The 17,503-nt window shown below is 41.3% G+C and overlaps 1 protein-coding gene across 1 annotated transcript in view; it reads left to right on the forward strand.

Moving 5' to 3' along the window:
* The window catches only part of LOC115215484 (peroxisomal acyl-coenzyme A oxidase 3), an 80,334-nt gene that overhangs the window by 40,475 nt on the left and 22,356 nt on the right, over positions 1-17,503 (forward strand). Inside the window, exons 5-9 of the mRNA XM_029784650.2 lie at positions 1,011-1,243; positions 3,925-4,021; positions 4,971-5,150; positions 8,628-8,750; positions 12,205-12,325. Of these exons, the coding sequence (XP_029640510.1) occupies positions 1,011-1,243; positions 3,925-4,021; positions 4,971-5,150; positions 8,628-8,750; positions 12,205-12,325 (754 nt within the window). The remainder of the gene's footprint in view (positions 1-1,010; positions 1,244-3,924; positions 4,022-4,970; positions 5,151-8,627; positions 8,751-12,204; positions 12,326-17,503) is intronic.

The following is a 17,503-nucleotide window of genomic DNA, read 5'->3' on the forward strand; positions in this document are numbered from 1 at the left end:
TTTAGAATCCATATATTCACATTGCTTAAATATAAACTCATATATTATTATATGCTCACACGCTTTCCTGAAATTTAAATCATCATCATCATTATCATCATCATTTAACGTCTGTTTTCCGCGCTAGCACGGGTTGGACAGATTGACCGGGGTCTGGGAAGCCAGAAGGCTGCACCAGGCTCCAGTCTTATCTGGCAGTGTTTCTACAGCTGGATGCCCTTCCTAACGCCAACCACTCCGAGAGTGTAGTGGGTGCTTTTTACGTGCCACCGGCACAGGTGCCAAGGGAGTCTGGCAAACATGCATGATCGGTTGGTGTGCTTTTAACGTGCCACCGGCACGGAAGCCATTCAAGGTGGTGCTGGCATCGGTCACACTCGGATGGTGCTTTTTACGTGCCACCGGCACAGAAGCCAGTCGAGGTGGTGCTGGCATCGGCCACGTTCGGATGGTGCTTTTTACGTGTCACCGGCACAGAAGCCAGTATATCTTTATACTGTCATGTTACACAATGTTGAAATCTACTCCTATATGTCTTTGAACTGACGTATCCCACATTGTTTGAATGGAAATACATCCTTCTACACATACATTTCACATTTTTTAAATGTAAAACTGTAATAAACACATTTCCCATTGTTTAACCTCGAGCATTCAGATTTCTCTGCCAAATACAATGCTTCTTTATTCCCATCGTTTTGAATTAATCATGCATTATCTTGTGGCTTCAAAGTTTTGATGATATGATTATTTTTACAATGACATTCTTGGGTAGGTATTAGAGACCAGGTCTGGTTGGTTTGAGCACAAAGCAGGGAGAATATTTGGCCCTGATGTAACTGGCTCAAATGCTAAAAGGTTGAATATAAAAATGTCTATGTTGATATTGTTGAAATGCCAGTATATATCTTTATCTCTACACATTTCCTGTTATTTAAATATCAACACATATTCTACTGATTAATCCATTGATAATTACTTTAATTCATTTATAAATAATTTACTTATAGGAATTCATACTGAACACACCACAATTGGAAGCTACTAAAATGTGGGTTGGTAACCTTGGTAAACATGCAAGCCATGCTGTTGTCTATGCTCAGTTGCACACTCCAGATGGTGTGAACCATGGACTTCATACTTTTGTTGTTCCAATCAGAGATGTACACACAATGAAAGCATTACCTGGAGTTCTGGTTGGTGACATGGGACATAAAATTTCAATTAATGGCCTCGACAATGGGTGAGAGTTTTTCTCTTCTTTTTCTATCTAAGGGTGGTTGTTGTTGTTGTTAGTTTAAAGCTGGCAGAGGGTACTGTCAGTTTGAGTGAGGAAATGAAATGCTACGAATCCTTTACTGAGAAAGAGAAGTGAGGGTTCTGTATGTTATCCTGTATTAGTTTGTTTACATCCCCATAACTTAGTGGTTTCGGCAAAGAGACTGATAGAATAAGTTCCGGACTTAAAGAAAAAGAGCCAGTACCAAAGTTAATTCATTTGAGTAAACTCTTTGAGGCAGTGCTCCAGCATGGCTGCAGTTGAATGACTAAAACGAGTGAAAGACAATCCATTTGATCCTCTTCTTTTCATGACTGCTGCCACTGGGGCTGCTTCTGGTGGTTGCTGTTGTTGTTGTTGGTGGTGAATGAAAATGTATTTCTGGTTCTGAGTGAAGAAGTAACTAACAACACTTGTGAACAATTAACAGAATATTTAATTACTGTACATAGTGTTTTATGTGTTGCTTTTTTACAAATACTAACAGCAATAATTACATTGTGGGGGAGACATACTGCTTGGGATTCACGACAAGCTTACTGGTATAGCAATCACTTTGGCAGGCCTCATCACAACTGGAAAATAATTGCACTGTACTTGTGGCAACAAATATTCCAGTTCTGCTATCTGCCATCCGTCTTAACTGGTTAGATGTGGAGATGAAAATGGAGACAGAACATGTGGCTGTCTCAGCATTCTGCGATTACCACTAAAAACCACCTTCATATATATGGGGACAATGAGAAAGTTCTAGAAAATTGAATCGTGTTATGGCTTGATGCTGATTGATTACTTAACAGACCAATCACATGAAACTACTGTGGTCTGATTGTGATGTCTGCATGGTGACCTAATGATTCCGTTTTGAATCAACACTACACAGTAATTGCTGTTAATGCAATGAGCTGGCAGAATCGTTAGCATGCTGGGCGAAATGCTTAGCGGTATTTCGTCTGCCGTTACGTTCTGAGTTCAAATTCCACCGAGGTTGACTTTTCCTTTCATCCTTTTGGGGTCGATAAATTAAGTTACAGTACGCAATGGTGTCGATATAATTGACTTAATCCGTTTGTCTGTCCTTGTTTGTCCCCTCTGTGTGTAGCTCCTTGTGGGCAATAAAGAAATAAGAATCGTTAGCATGCTGGGCGAAATGCTTAGCGGTATTTCGTCTGCCGTTACGTTCTGAGTTCAAATTCCACCGAGGTTGACTTTTCCTTTCATCCTTTTGGGGTCGATTAAATAAGTACCAGTTACGCACTGGGGTTGATATAATCAACTTAATCGTTTGTCTGTCCTTGTTTGTTCCCTCTGTGTTTAGCCCCTTGTGGGCAGTAAAGAAATGAGTGATTGCTGTTAACAGAGGTGTCTGACCAAGTGCTTAGGGTTGATTCATTCCAGACGTGGCTGTGTGCTTAAGAAGTTTGCTTCCCAAGCACCTGAAACGCTGTTTTTGATGTCTTCACATAGCCATTATCTTGTTTGAGGTACAGGGTGTTCTTAGATTTGTCACATTGTTCTGTTAGCTTTTGTTTTAAAGGGTGAGATATAATTAGGGAACATCATACAACAATATCAAAAAAAATTTGCATCCTGGTCTTTCTCCAAGAACTCATAATAATAAGAATTGTTTCAGATTTTGGCATGAAACCAACAATTTTAGTGGAGATGGTTAATTGATTACATTGACCCCAGCAGTTGGCTGTATTTTATTGACCTTGGTTGGATGAAAGCTATAACTGACTTTGGTGAGATTTGAACTCAGAATGGAAAGAGTGGAAGAAATGCTATGAAGTATTTTGTCCATTGTGCTAACCATTCAGCCAGGTCAAGGCCTTAATCATAATGCTTTCTGATTTTGGCACAAGGCCAGCAATTTTGATGAAAGAGTGTTAATTGATACTATCAACCGCATTATTTGACGTACATTTTTTTTTTTGAGGAATGAAAGGTAGACTTGATCTTGGTGGGATTTGATCTCAGAATCTAAAGCGCTAGAAGAAATGCCGATAAAGCAAGGCAGCTCTTTGTAAAGCACTTGGGTAATTTGGGACATATTTTTTGTTGTGTGAAGGATGTGAAAGGACAAATCTTAAAAGGATGGTTTCAGTTATCTACGTAACCATTTCTGATGTGTCAGGAGTGAAGTGTGTGTGTGTGCTGCCAATGATTATGGACTCCCCTGTCATTAGACAACGGATGAGGCTTCTGTAATTTCTTGCCAAACAACCACACAAATGATTTGTTCATAGTGATCAAATGTTTGTGTTACAGATAAGCTCACTCTCTCCATCAAATCAACATTTCATGTACAAGTGTGTATCGCACACTGGATGTTGAAATGATCACAGAGCAACATGAAATGAAATGTTTTGCTCAAGAACACAACAGACTACCCAGCCTGGGAATTGAAATCACGATCTTGTGATTGCAAGTGTTACACCCAAGTCACTAGGCCCATGTTCCTTGATGTACTGCTAGGGGTAATGAATATAAAACCAGTAGAGATTCAACTAGTTGGCTGACATGAAGTGTTTGTGAACATGAATGAGCTGTGAACATATGACATGTATTTTGTATTATGTGGACACTTTGAGATGTATCCTATTTTATTGTAATAAAGTAAATATGTTTCATTTATTTTCTAGGTTTGTTTCTTTCAACAATGTGAGAATACCGCGGGAAAACTTACTCAATAAGAGTGCAGATGTCACTGTAGACGGACAGTATGTGTCACCATATAAGGTAAAAAACAACATTAATTTATACTTTATTCTAAAAACACTAATTGCTTAGATTAGTGTTATTCTAACTGTAATTGTTTAAATGTTTGATGGAGTAGGATGTGGTCTAGTCATCCATATTGTTAATCAGGTTGTACAGGAAAGTATGACACCCTGGTGACTGATGTTGCAGCATCATAATCAGCTGTTGCAAGGGTAAAGGAGATGCCTGAGATCAGTGGTTCTTGATCATTTTTTGCTTATGGACTCCTTTGATTACTGGACTCCCATCTTAAAAAATAAATCCTGTCATATTTGTATGATTAAATACTAGGAATTATATAAAAGTAATTGTTGCAATATTTTGTGTAGTATTGATATATAACCAATTTATTGCTCATAAACTTTAACAAAATCTTCTTGGGTCCCCAAAGGTTATATGGACCATGGTTGGGGACCACTGCCTCAGAAATAATTACAGGGTTCAATGAGACATAACATAATGGCTGTAGTAAAAGCGGTTCAATATCTTTTAATTAATTATTTTAACAACAAGGCTGTGAGCTGGCAGAAACGTTAGCACGCTGGGTCGATCTAATAGACTGGTCCCCTCCCCAAAAATTTTGGGTCTTGTGCCTAGTGTAGAAAAGAATATTTTAAAGGTGGCGAGCTGGCAAAAAAGTTAGCATGCTGGGCAAAATGCTTAGCAGCATTTCGTCTGTCTTTATGTTCTGAGTCCAAATTCCGCTGAGGTTGACTTTGCCTTTCATCCTTTCGGAGTCAATGAATTAAATACCAGTTGTGTACTGGGGTCGATCTAATCAACTGGCCCTCTCCCCCCAAAATTTCGGACCTTGTGCTTAGAATAGAAAAGAATTATTTTAACAATGAAAACAAAACATTGTCTGATATCATACAACAGCCATAATTATACACTTAATTATTTCTTTGTAATTTCTTTTAACATGTAGAAAAGCAAACGGTTCAGCATTTCCTTGGCTGTTCTTTCAAACGGTCGAGTTGCAATCACTGGGTTTGGAGCAACACTCTTGAAGATGGGGTTGACTATTGCAATACGTTATTCAGCTGCACGGCGCCAGTTTGGACCAAAGGAAGATGAAGAAATACCAATTCTAGAATACCCATTACAAGTAAGACTAATTACTTTATGTTTTATCTTTGAAAATCTTCATTTCTATATTTTTTCATTTTATTAGGAAAACGATTAAAAAATATTTAATTTAAACATTTTAGAAGCTTTTATACAACATTTAGGAAATCTCAAATAAGACTGCTCAGCTTCACTTAAGTTACTTTTCACTATCAACAGAGATTTCAGTGAATACTTCCCCCACTGTTCCTGGTCGGTAGACCCCCCCCCCCCAGTAGACCTACACCATTTATTTCTCTTTTTCCCACTCTCACTGTCTCTCTTTCTTTCTAACTCTCCCACTTTTCTCTCCTTCCTTGTCCTACTGAGGTAGCCGGCTAACTGGCTTCTGAGTCGGTGGCACGTAAAAGGGCACCATTCGAGCGTGATTGTTACCAACGTCGCCTTACTGGCACCTGTGCCGGTGGCATGTGTATAAAGATTCAAACGAGGTCGTTGCCAGTACCGCCTGACTGGCCCCGTGCCAGTGGCACGTAAAAAGCACCCACTACACTCTCGGAGTGGTTGGCATTAGGAAGAGCATCAAGCTGTAGAAACTCTGCTAGATCAAGATTGGAGCCTGGTGCAGCCATCTGGTTCGCTAGCCCTCAGTGAAAATCGTCCAACTCATGCTAGCATGGAAAGTGGACCTTAAATAATGATGATGATGATGATGATAGTGAGGCAAGTACCTCTATCATACTCTAACCTCTTGCCTGGCTCACCACCACTTCCCTCTACGCCATTCCCTCTCTCAACTTTGAGGTCTTTGCTTTGCAACTTACTCAGTGACCCGATTTGTGCTGGTATCATGTAAAAAATCTCCTGTACCAGTGCCACGTAAAAAGCACACAGTACACTCTGTAAAGTGGTTGGTGTTAGGAAGGGCATCCAGCCATAGAAACTTTGCCAAAACAGATGACTAGATTCTGGTGCAGCTCACTGGATTGCCAGCTACTGTCAACCCTCCAACCCATGCTGGCATGGAAAACGGACATTAAATGATGATAATATCACCTGTGTATTTCAGTTATATACACTCAACCTGTGTATATTTCACTTGTAGATATATTCGCAGTTTTGAGAATATGTTCTGACCACTTCATCACCAATATCTTTATTTTCTTTCCCGCTTTTCCCACTCACTCTCATATAACATCGGGTAACCATGTATCTCTTCTGTATCAAGACATCTGTGCCTGTCTCTCTTTCATACTGTAACCTGGGGGCCCATGTGTGGGTCGTTGCCCATGCATGGGTCGTTGCCAGTGCTGCCTGACTGGCTCCCTGTGCCAGTGGCATGTAAATAGCACCATCCGAACATGGTCGATCCCAGCACCCTGCCCCGACTGGCTCCTGTGCTAGTAGCACATAAGAAGCACAATCCGAACATGGCCAATGCCAGTGCTGCCTGACTGGCTCTTGTATCAGTGACACATAAAAAGCACCCACTACACTCTCAGAGTGGTTGGCGTTATGAAGGGTATCCAGCTGTAGAAACACTACCAGATCAGATTGGAGCCTGCTGCAGCCTTCTGGCTTGCCAGTTCCCAGTCAAACGGTCCAACCCATGCCAGCATGGAACACAGATGTTAAACAATGATGATGGACCTCTTTGATTACTATTTTATTCTGGTGCCCCCCCCCCCCATACCCATTTGATGTTTAAAACCTAGCTTTATAGAAACTTCTTTCGAAATTCCTATTTTGTTCTTTGTACGTTTACTTGTGTAAGTTGAATTATACAAAATGTTAGAGAAAGAAACCTTGCTGTTTCTTGCAATACATACCTATACATGCAGTTAAGGCAAAATTTATATCAAGGACCCTTAAAATATTGTGAATTCTTAATTTATCATTTTGTTGTATAGACCCTGTGCTTGAGGAGACCTATTGAGTCAAGTACATCAACATAAAAAATCAATGGAAATTGTAGTTGTGATCCCTGTACCGGTGGCACATAAAATGCACCATCCAAACGTGGCCGATGCCAGCGCCGCCTTGACTGGCTACCGTGCCAGTGGCATGTAAAAAGCACCAACCGATCGTGGCCATTGCCAGCCTTGCCTGGCATCTGTGCCGGTGGCACGTAAAGAGCACCCACTACACTCACGGAGTAGTCAGTGTTAGGAAGGGCATCCAGCTGTAGAAACACTGTCAGATCAGACTGGAGCAGCCTTCTAGCTTCCCAGACCCCGGTTGAACCGTCCAACCCATGCTAGCATGGTAAACGGGTGTTAAACGATGATGATGATGATGTATAGATCCTCCAAAATCTTATATAGACCTTCAGTGGCCATATGGACCTCAGTTAAGAACCACTGGTTTAGCTTCTCACCTTCTGGCATAGCCACCTTCCCCATCAACTATGACCTCTTCCTCAGTTGAGAGGTGGGGGTGCTTCTTCTTTGTCTTATGAGTCACTTGGCAATCTTACTAGTACCAGTGTAATGGAGAAGGCACCCTGTACAAACTGTAAAGTGGTTAGTGACAGGAAAGGCATCCAGCTGTAGAAAACATGCCAAAGCAGACATTGGAGTTTGATGAATTCTCTGGCTTGTTAGGTCCTGTCCAACCTATGCCAGCATGGAACATCATCATCATCATCATCGTTTAACGTCCATTCTCCATGCTAGCATGGGTTGGACAGTTCGACCGGGGTCTGGGAAGCCAGAAGGCTGCACCAGGCTCCAGTCTGATCTGGCAGTGTTTCTACAGCTGGATGCCCTTCCTAACGCCAACCACTCCGTGAGTGTAGTGGGTGCTTTTTGCATGCCACCTGCACAGGTGCCAGGCGAGGCTGACAACAGCCACGATCGGATTGGTGCATTTTACGTGCCACCGGCACGGAAGCCAGTCGAGGTGGCACTGGCATCGGCCACGATTTGGATGGTGCTTGTGGCCGATGCACCAGCCACGGCCACGAGCGGAATATTAAATGATGATGATGATCATCATGTGTATTCTGTTGACTGGCATACAGAGGTTCTGGTCATCTTTATAATGACATCATCTGAACTGATTTATCTTCTCTTCCCTCTACACTGTCAACTCTTCAGCTTTAACCCTTTTGATACCAACCCGGCTGAAACCACCTCTGGTTCTGTAGTACAAATGTCTTGTTTTCATAAGTTTTGAATTAAAATCTTCCACCAAACCTTAGTCATAATTTATGTTCCTAACACTAACTGAATGATAACTAAGTTATTTTACTAAATTCTTTGTTATATTTAAAATTAATTGAAAGAAACACAGACCATCTCAAAATAAATACAGAAATGAAAGGGTTAAAGGCTGTCCTAGTTATTTATTGCAACTTATGTTTTTCTTTAGCACCAAACCAAATCCTTCATTTTTTTCTCTTTCTGGTTCTATTTCATCTTCAAGGGACATTTCTGACCCCTACTTTGACCAAATCAATGAAATGTTCTTATAAACAATATCATATTTATGTCTTCCTCAAAAATTTTCATTACAGCAATGGCGCTTACTTCCATATTTGGCTGCTAACTATTGTCTGGAACACTTTAGTAAATCTCTTTTTAGTGAACTTGTAAAAGTTCATGTTGGACACATGTTTGGGGACCAAAGTGATTACATGGTAAGTTGAGCTTTGTTTTACCTTTTATTTTTCTCTTGTTTCGGTTATTGGACTGTGGCCATGCTGGAACACTACTTTCATCAAATCAGCCCTAGTACTTATTTTTTAAGTCTAGTACTTAATCTGTCAGTCTCTTTTGCTGAACTACTAAGTTGCAGGGATGTAAACAAACCAACATGGGTTGTCAACCACAACACACATGATGGGGTTCTACACAGTCCCATCATCATCATCATCGTTTAACGTCTGCTTTCCATGCTAGCATGGGTTGGACGATTTTGATCGAGGGCTGCACCAGGCTTCAATCTTGATCTGGCAGAGTTTCTACAGCTGGATGCCCTTCCTAATGCCAATCACTTCGAGAGTGTAGTGGGTGCTTTTACGTGGCGAGTCAGGCGGTACTGGCAACAACCTCACTCAAATCTTTTACACATGCCACTGGCATTGATCAGCCTGGGGCTGTAGTAGAAGACACTTGTCTAGGGTACTGCACAGTGGGACCGAACCTGAAACTCTATGGTTGCAAGTGAGCTTCCTAACCACAAAGCCATGCATATTTATTATATTTATTTATATATTTTATTTCACAGTTTGTCTGCAATAATGTCTTCAGTAACAAGTCTCCAATGGAACAATCACTTGTTCAGTGTATTTCTGAAGACTAGAGTAACACGGGAGAATCTTTAGCTCAATGTAGAACAAATATCTTAAGGGGTTTTCCCTCTCTCTCTTTCGGAGAGGCACAAGCACCTACACTCACATATACATACACGGCAGTAACTTCCACCTACCAAATTCAATCACAAAGCTTTGGTCGGCCTAGGGCTATAGCAGAAGACACTTGCCCAAAGTGCCACGCGGTGGGACTGAACCCGAAACCACGTAGCTAGGAAGCAAGCTCCCTAACCACACAGCCATGCCCGCGCCTAATATGTTGTTTATAGGTTTCTCTCAATATACATCAGCAAAATGCACAGACACACGTCTATAAATATAGTTTGGTCCTGTGGTTAAGAAACTTGCTTCCTAACCTCATGCTTTTTGGTTCAGTTCCACTGCTTTCTACATTGGGCCAGTTTTTTTTTCTATTGTAGCTGTGGGTGTGTGCATGCGTGTGTGCATGCACATTCTTGTCATGACACTACACAATAATTGTAAATGAGCATCACTGTCATACAGGTGGTGTTGATTGTTTCCAATCTTCCATGAAAACATGTCCAGCCATGGGGAAATGATATCTTCCTTGGAAACAGGTGAGGAACGGTGACAGGAAGAATATTACTGATAGTGACTTCTACAAATGCCTAAGTTTTTAAACACTGGACTTTGTACCATTGATCTTTACATTGTCAAAGTAAAAGATTAAGTTGTATAAAACCCAAATTAAGTAAATCTACTGACGCATTCTACACCTACCTACCTACCAAAAGGGACACACCTAAATACCCACACCTGCTTACAATGTCCTACATACATAGATAAATTCTAAATAATATAACTCCAAATTTAACGAATATAAATTTTTCCATTACAAACAACTCTAAAAACCTAATTACTACTCCACTCCAACCTGCACTTCCAAGGAAGATTTTCACTCAACAGAGACTATATGAAGCCAAGATTATCTTTGGCTTAACAGACTGAAACTTTGAAGTCCCTGTCAAAAATTTTCTTGTTTGAGATGGCATATAAAAAGCACCATTCGAGCATGGCCAATGCCAGTGATGCCTGACTGGGACCCGTGCCAGTGGCACGTAAAAAAGCACCATTTGAGCATGGTCGATGCCAGTGCCATCTGACTGGCTCCTGTGTTGGTGGCACGTAAAAAGCACCCACTACACTCTCAGTGTGGTTGGGGTTATGAAGGTCATCCAGCTGTAGAAACCTTACCAAATCAGATTGGAGTCTGGTGCAGTCTCCTGGCTTGCCAGTCCTCAGTCAAACTGTCCAATCCATGCCAGCATGGAAAGCAGATGTTAAACGACGGTGATAATGATCATACACACACACACACACACACACAATAGGCTTCTGCATAGTTTCTGTGTCTCTGTTTACTGAATTTTATCTAAATCACCCATATAGTATTGCTCAACTCACATCTATAATAGAAGACACTAATCCATGGTGTCCCACTGCAAGTTTGAACCTAGAATCTTATGGGCTCAAAGCAAACTTCTCCACCATGGCAGCACACCTTTTATAAATTGATTTAGTATTTCTGAGGTAATCAATTCATTATGGCTGCCTAATTTTGCTAATGGCAAAAAGTGGATTACTCTGTTTTGAGTGCATGGCACCTTTTTCTGTTGTGGATTACCACAGATGGAAACGGAAGAGAACCTCAAAAGAAATTAGTATTTATGGACTTTCAAGTGTCCATTTAGCATTTATTAAACTGCTGCAGAGTGGGCTAGAAAAATAAGAAATGAAGTATCTTGCTGAAGGACACAAAGCACTACCTGATCCTGGAATTGAACCCAAAACATTCTGTTCATGAACCTATACTCTAACCACTAGACTGCACCTAGATTGAAAAATATTAACTATTTAGATACAAGAAAAAAATTATTGATTAGAACCATATTCGCCTTGCTGTTTTTGTAAGGTAAACTTGCAGTGAGACATGAGTTAATTCCTTAATACACATCAAGGTAGGTAGCTCTGGTGCTTGGCTGCAAATATAAAATATCCAATGAGTTTTGCAGTTTATAATTTACATGACTCAACAAGACTGGTGTCATGGTTTCACAATCCTGTCTGATATCTTTTGAAATTATTTACATAATGTTGCAACTCAAGCAACCATGTTATTGCATTGTTTTAGACTGATCTAGTTTATAGCAGGAAAACAGTAACAAAGTGCTAAATAAGAGGACATAGTATAATATCCTGTGAGAAAGAAACGAAGGAGGATTTAACGGTTTGGGCTGTGGCCTTTCTTTGGGGGACATTAAAAACAAGAAAGGGGGTTACATGAAAAGTAACCTTAACTTTCTTTGTAGATAAGGTTGCTTATCCATAAATTATTGTGTTTCTGTTGAAGCCAGCATGGTGAATGGAAAAAGGAAGAGAATATAGCAGGAGTGCAGAATGGTGTATTACATGCAAAGGAGTGCAGTGGGGGAAGAGAAGAGACATGCATTTTGTGTATGAGTGACTGTTTAGGAGCTGGGAATTGGAGATGCATGTGTATGGTAGATGGGTAGCAGATCTGTGTGAGTGAAGTTCATTGGACAGTGTTTATTGTCGTGTGCAGATATTCAAGAAGACAGTGTTATTAGAGAAAGGCAACAAAAAGATTAATCCTAGTTTGAAGGCTGCGTTTAGCTTGAAACTAAGTTGCTGATCATGGTGAAGATGAGAAATAGGAGGTCAATGGTATAAAATAGCACCACAGATGTGGCCAGGAGACTGGATAAAGTAACATGTTTTTTTCTCTTCTGATTGACAGTGGGGATTAATCCGTGAAATACATGCGCTGTCATCTGCTAGCAAACCTCTGGGAAGCTGGTTAGCTCGAGATGGACTTCAAGAGTGCAGAGAAGCTTGTGGTGGAAATGGCTATCTTGCTGGTGAGTGTCTCTATCCACAAACAATATATTTACATCATCTTCATCATCATCATTATTTAGCATCTGTATTCCATGCTGGCATGGGTTAGATGGTTTGACTGGAATTGGTGAGCCAGAAAGGTGCACCAGTCTGTTTAGGCTTGGTTTCCATGGCTGGATGTCCTTCCTAATGCCAGTCACTCCATAGTATGTACAGGGCGCATTTTACATATCACTGGCGTATAGCCAGGAAACCTTTTTCTATTTTATCTCCCTGTTTATTTGTGTGTTGCTTTCTGTTGAAGAGCGTAAGCTCGAAACATAAAAACTTACTCATTTCCCAAGCGTTAAACTAATACATCTGTTTGCTGTTTACACACCCGTCTTTGTCTTTTGGTTTTTGTAAGTTCTCACTATATTACTCTTTTCTCTTTTACTTGTTTCAGTCATTTGACTGCGGCCATGCTGGAGCACCGCCTTTAGTCGAGCAAATCGACCCCGGGACTTATTCTTTGTAAGCCCAGTACTTATTCTATCGGTCTCTTTTGCAGAACCGCTAAGTGGTACGGGGACGTAAACACACCAGCATCGGCTGTCAAGCAATGCTAGGGGGACAAACACAGACACACAAACACATACATATATATACATATACACGACAGGCTTCTTTCAGTTTCCGTCTACCAAATCCACTCACAAGGCATTGGTCGGCCCGGGGCTATAGCAGAAGACACTTGCCCAAGATGCCACGCAGTGGGACTGAACCCGGAACCATGTGGTTGGTTAGCAAGCTACTTACCACACAGCTACTCCTGCGCCTTTATATATATATATATATTTTTTTTTTCTAGTTTCCGCTCAGAGCTGCGGCCATGCTGATGCACCGTTGTTTTGTGCTACACTGTTATTGCGACGAACCTCGTCTAATATGTGGCACTTGGTGAAGAATGGAGTTTGATATAGCTACCCTTATTTGCACCTCTTGCCGTGAGGTAGGTTCATCTGGGACTCTTGACAGGAAGATGTCCAGTTTTGATTTAAAAACCGCTACATTTACTTTGTGCAAGTTCCTCAGACTCTCTGGGAGAATATTGAAAAGCTGTGGGCCCTTGAAACCCAGGCTTTTGCAGAAGCTGGTCCTGAAGCGTGATGGCATTGCTGGGATCTTTGGCACTGTGCCGCGTCGTCCCGTTCTGGCATTGGTGTAGCTGTCAATGCCAAAATTTGGCACAATTCCTTCCAGGATCTTCCAGACATCTATTACTGCATACCTCTCCCGTATTCTCTCCAGGGAGTAGAGTCTTAGCTGTTTCAACCTTTCCCAGTAGCTGAGCTGTTGCAAAGAGACGATCTTCTTTGTGAATCTTCTCTGGATTGCTTCAAGGTCTGCTGTTAATTTTACACTGGTGGCTGACTATAGCTGTGAGCAGTAATCCAGGTGGCTGAGGACGAATATCCGCCAGAGGACCATCATGGTTTCCTTATCTCTGGTTCTGAATGTTCTTAGGACCCACCCAGCCAGTTGTCTGCACTTTGTCGCCATCCTGGTAATGTGCACTTAGAAAGAGGTATCATCACTCATGTCGATACCCAAGTCCCTCACAGACTTAGGCTCTGGGATTGAAATTCCCTGTGGACCAGTGTATCCTGTAAGTTTAATATTCAGCTTTGGATGCTGGTAGTGCAGGGCCTGGAATTTTTCAGCATTAAACTGCATATTATTATCCTCAGCCCATCTGTAGATTGAGTCCAACTCCTGCTGCAGGTGTGCAACATCGCTGGGGTTCTGTATTTTCTGCGAGACTTTCGTATCGTCTGCATAGCTGGCCAGAGTGGCTATCCGGGCATTTGAGTGCATATCTGAGAGGGCCACTATAAAAAGCTGTGGTCCCAAGACAGTGCCCTGTGGAACACCACTCACTATTTGTGTGTTCATAGAGGTGGCTCCATTAACCACTACTGCCTGACTCCTATCTTTCAGGAAGTCATGCAACCACACTCCAAGTTTTCCAGCTATGCCGAGGTCACATAGTTTGTGGCATATCATACCATGATCCACCTTGTCAAAAGCTTTTGCAAAATCAAGGTAGATTACGTCCACATTTGATTTGTTGAGTAACTGCCTCAACACCCAGTCATAATGCTGTAAGAGCTGGGTCAGGCAGCTCCTACCTGGTCGAAAACCATGCTGGGTATTACTCAGCAAGTTATTTTCCTCAAGGAATGCAATTAGTTTCTTTCTGACTATCCTTTCCATGACTTTGCTGATGTGTGAAGTCAGAGAGATAGGCCTATAGTTTTTGGCATCTGCTTTACTTCCCCCTTTATGTATTGGGCATATTATTCCCTCCTTCAGCTTGCTTGGCAGTTTGCCATTCGCAAGAAAGCTCTGGAAGAGAATCTTGAGGGGTTTTGCCAGGGCATGCTTACACGCTTTGAGGAGGATGGCTGGGAAACCGTCTGGACCAGCAGCTGAGTTTGTGTCCACTTCATCTATGGCTAGTAGGACATCTTTTTCGCTAATGTCAATACATTCTATTGTAACCGCCTCGCTGGTTATAGGTGAGGCGGCAAAGAAGTCCACTCGTTCATTTACTTGTCTGTGTTCCAACGGGGTGGTAAAGACACTTTTGAACTGGCCATTCAGCATCTCACTGATCATAGTTGGACTGTCTGTGAGGGAGCCATCCTTTTGGAGGAGGGGTCCTATCTTGTAGTGCACTGAGACTGTTTCTTTCGCTTTGGGTTTGATTTAATGTTTTTTATAACCCAGGCTTCTTTGTCTGCTTTCTCCTTCACATAGGATTGTTGCAGCCTTTTTTCAATCTCCATCAGTGTTGTTTTTAAGCGGGACTTTTCGCTACTTTTGGGATGTTGGTTGAGACGATTTGCAACCTTCGTCCGTCGTCTCATGAGGATCTTTCTGTCTCTTGGAATCTTGCTCCTATTTGTTTTGGCCTTGTGCTCTGGAACATATTTCTGGCATACAGCTTATATATATATATATATAAATATAGAAAAACGTTGCCCTTTTCAAGCCTAGCCAGGCTCATGGGCCCAGTTTCCTGGTTTCTGTGGCGTATATGTTCCCCCCAGCTGGACGGGATGCCAGTCCATTGCAGTGTTACTCAAGAAACAGGAAGAGAGAGTGAGAGAAAGTTGTGGTGAAAGAGTATAACAGGGGTTGCCCCCCCCCCTGCTGGAGCCTCGTGGAGCTTTTAGGTGTTTGCGCTCAATAAACACACACAACGCTCGGTCTGCGAATCGAAACCGCGAGTCCGCTGCCCTAACCACTGGGCCATTGCACCTCCACACACACACATATATATATATATATATACAAACAGACACACACTTATGGCTTAGTGGTTAGGGTGTTGTACTCATGATTGCGAGATTGTGGGTTCGATTCCCAGACCGGGCGTTGCATTGTGTTCTTGAGCAGAGCACTTCATTTCCAATTGCTCTGCAATCATTTTGTCATCTGGCATGTGGCACCCATTGCACCTTTACAGGTAATGTCAATTTGATGGAGGGAGTGAGCTTATGTCTACACAAACATTTATTAATGTAAGGAAATTAATATCCAAACTTATCATAAAGATATATATAAATAAATAAATATAAATGTATATAAAAATACTAGCAGTATTGCCCGGCGTTGCTCGGGTTTGTAAGGGAAATAACTATATAAGCATTTTTAGAGATGTAAAGTATAATAGCCATCTCAATATGGCTAACCACAAAGGGAGGGTGTTAATGTAGCTTTTTACGTTCTGAGATTTAATAATAAATTTTTAGAGAGTTGCTTCCATTATATATGCCAAAAATGCATTAAAAATGGGGAAAATTGATGGTAAATTTTTTTAAAATCGTAGACTCATCGTAGACGCGCGCTAATACCCAGAAGGGCTCGATATGAATCACGACTATAAGATACCTGGTTTTGGTTAAACTGCACTGCAAAATGTGGGAGTAGTTAGGAATCTAAATTGTAGGAGACAGACACCATACAACCTCACTTTTATATATAAAGATATGTAAATATGTATAAATGTAATGTATAAATAAATTTGATAGTTTAAAAGTTTTGAATTAAATATTTAAAGCATCTGACGATTGTTTCGCAGAAGAGTTGCCCCTATAATGGAATCCTATATTGATAAGCATTTATATATATTGCTTGTATTAAATATATAAATACTTTAATAGTATTAATATTTTGATACAATTGAGCACTCAATATAAATTCAGTACATAATATTCTTATTGAATATATTTACCTAAAGATTTAAACACAAACATTTACTCACTATAAACAAGTCCTTTGTGTGGTTGTTTGGCAAGAAACTGCTGAACCCTCATATGATGGGAGAGTCCATGATATAGAAAGAGAGAGAGAGAAACACAAAGGCCAATAAGGCAGCGAACTGGCAGAAACATTAGCATGCCAGGCGAAATGCTTAGCGGTATTTCGTCTGCTGCTACGTTCCGAGTTCAAATTCCGCTGAGGTCGACTTTGCTTTTCATCCTTTCGGGGTCAATTAAATAAGTACCAGTTACACACTGGGGTCGATATAATCGACTTAATCTGTCTGTCTGTCTGTCCTGGTTTGTCTCCTCTGTGTTTAGCCCTTTGTGAGTAGTAAAGAAATAGGTATTTTGTCTACCGTTATGTTCTGAGTTCAAATTCCGCCGAGGTCGACTTTGCTTTTCATCCTTTCGGGGTCGATAAATTAAGTACCAGTTATGCACTGGGGTCGATGTAATCGACTTAATGTCCTTGTTTGTCCCTTCTATGTTTAGCCCCTTTTGGGCAATAAAGAAATAAGAAACACAAAGGCCAATGAAACACATCTGGGCTTAACATACTTACAAAATAATTACATCATCATCATCGTTTAATGTCCATTTTCCATGCTAGTACGGGTTGGACAGTTCCACTGGGGTCTGGGAAGTCAGGAGGCTGCACCAGGCTCCAGTCTGATCTGGCAGTGTTTCTACAGCTAGATGCCCTTCTTAATGCCGACTACTCCATGAGTGTAGTGGGTGCTTTTTACGTGCCAGGGGAGGCTGGCAACGGCCATGATTGGTTGGTGCTTTTTACGTGCCACCAGCACAGAAGCCAGTTAAGGCGGCGCTGGCATCGGACACATTCGGATGGTGCATTTTACGTGCCAGAGTATAGAATAAAGCAAA

Source organism: Octopus sinensis, linkage group LG1, assembly GCF_006345805.1.
Source record: "Octopus sinensis linkage group LG1, ASM634580v1, whole genome shotgun sequence".
NCBI classification, from domain to species: Eukaryota; Metazoa; Mollusca; class Cephalopoda; order Octopoda; family Octopodidae; genus Octopus; species Octopus sinensis.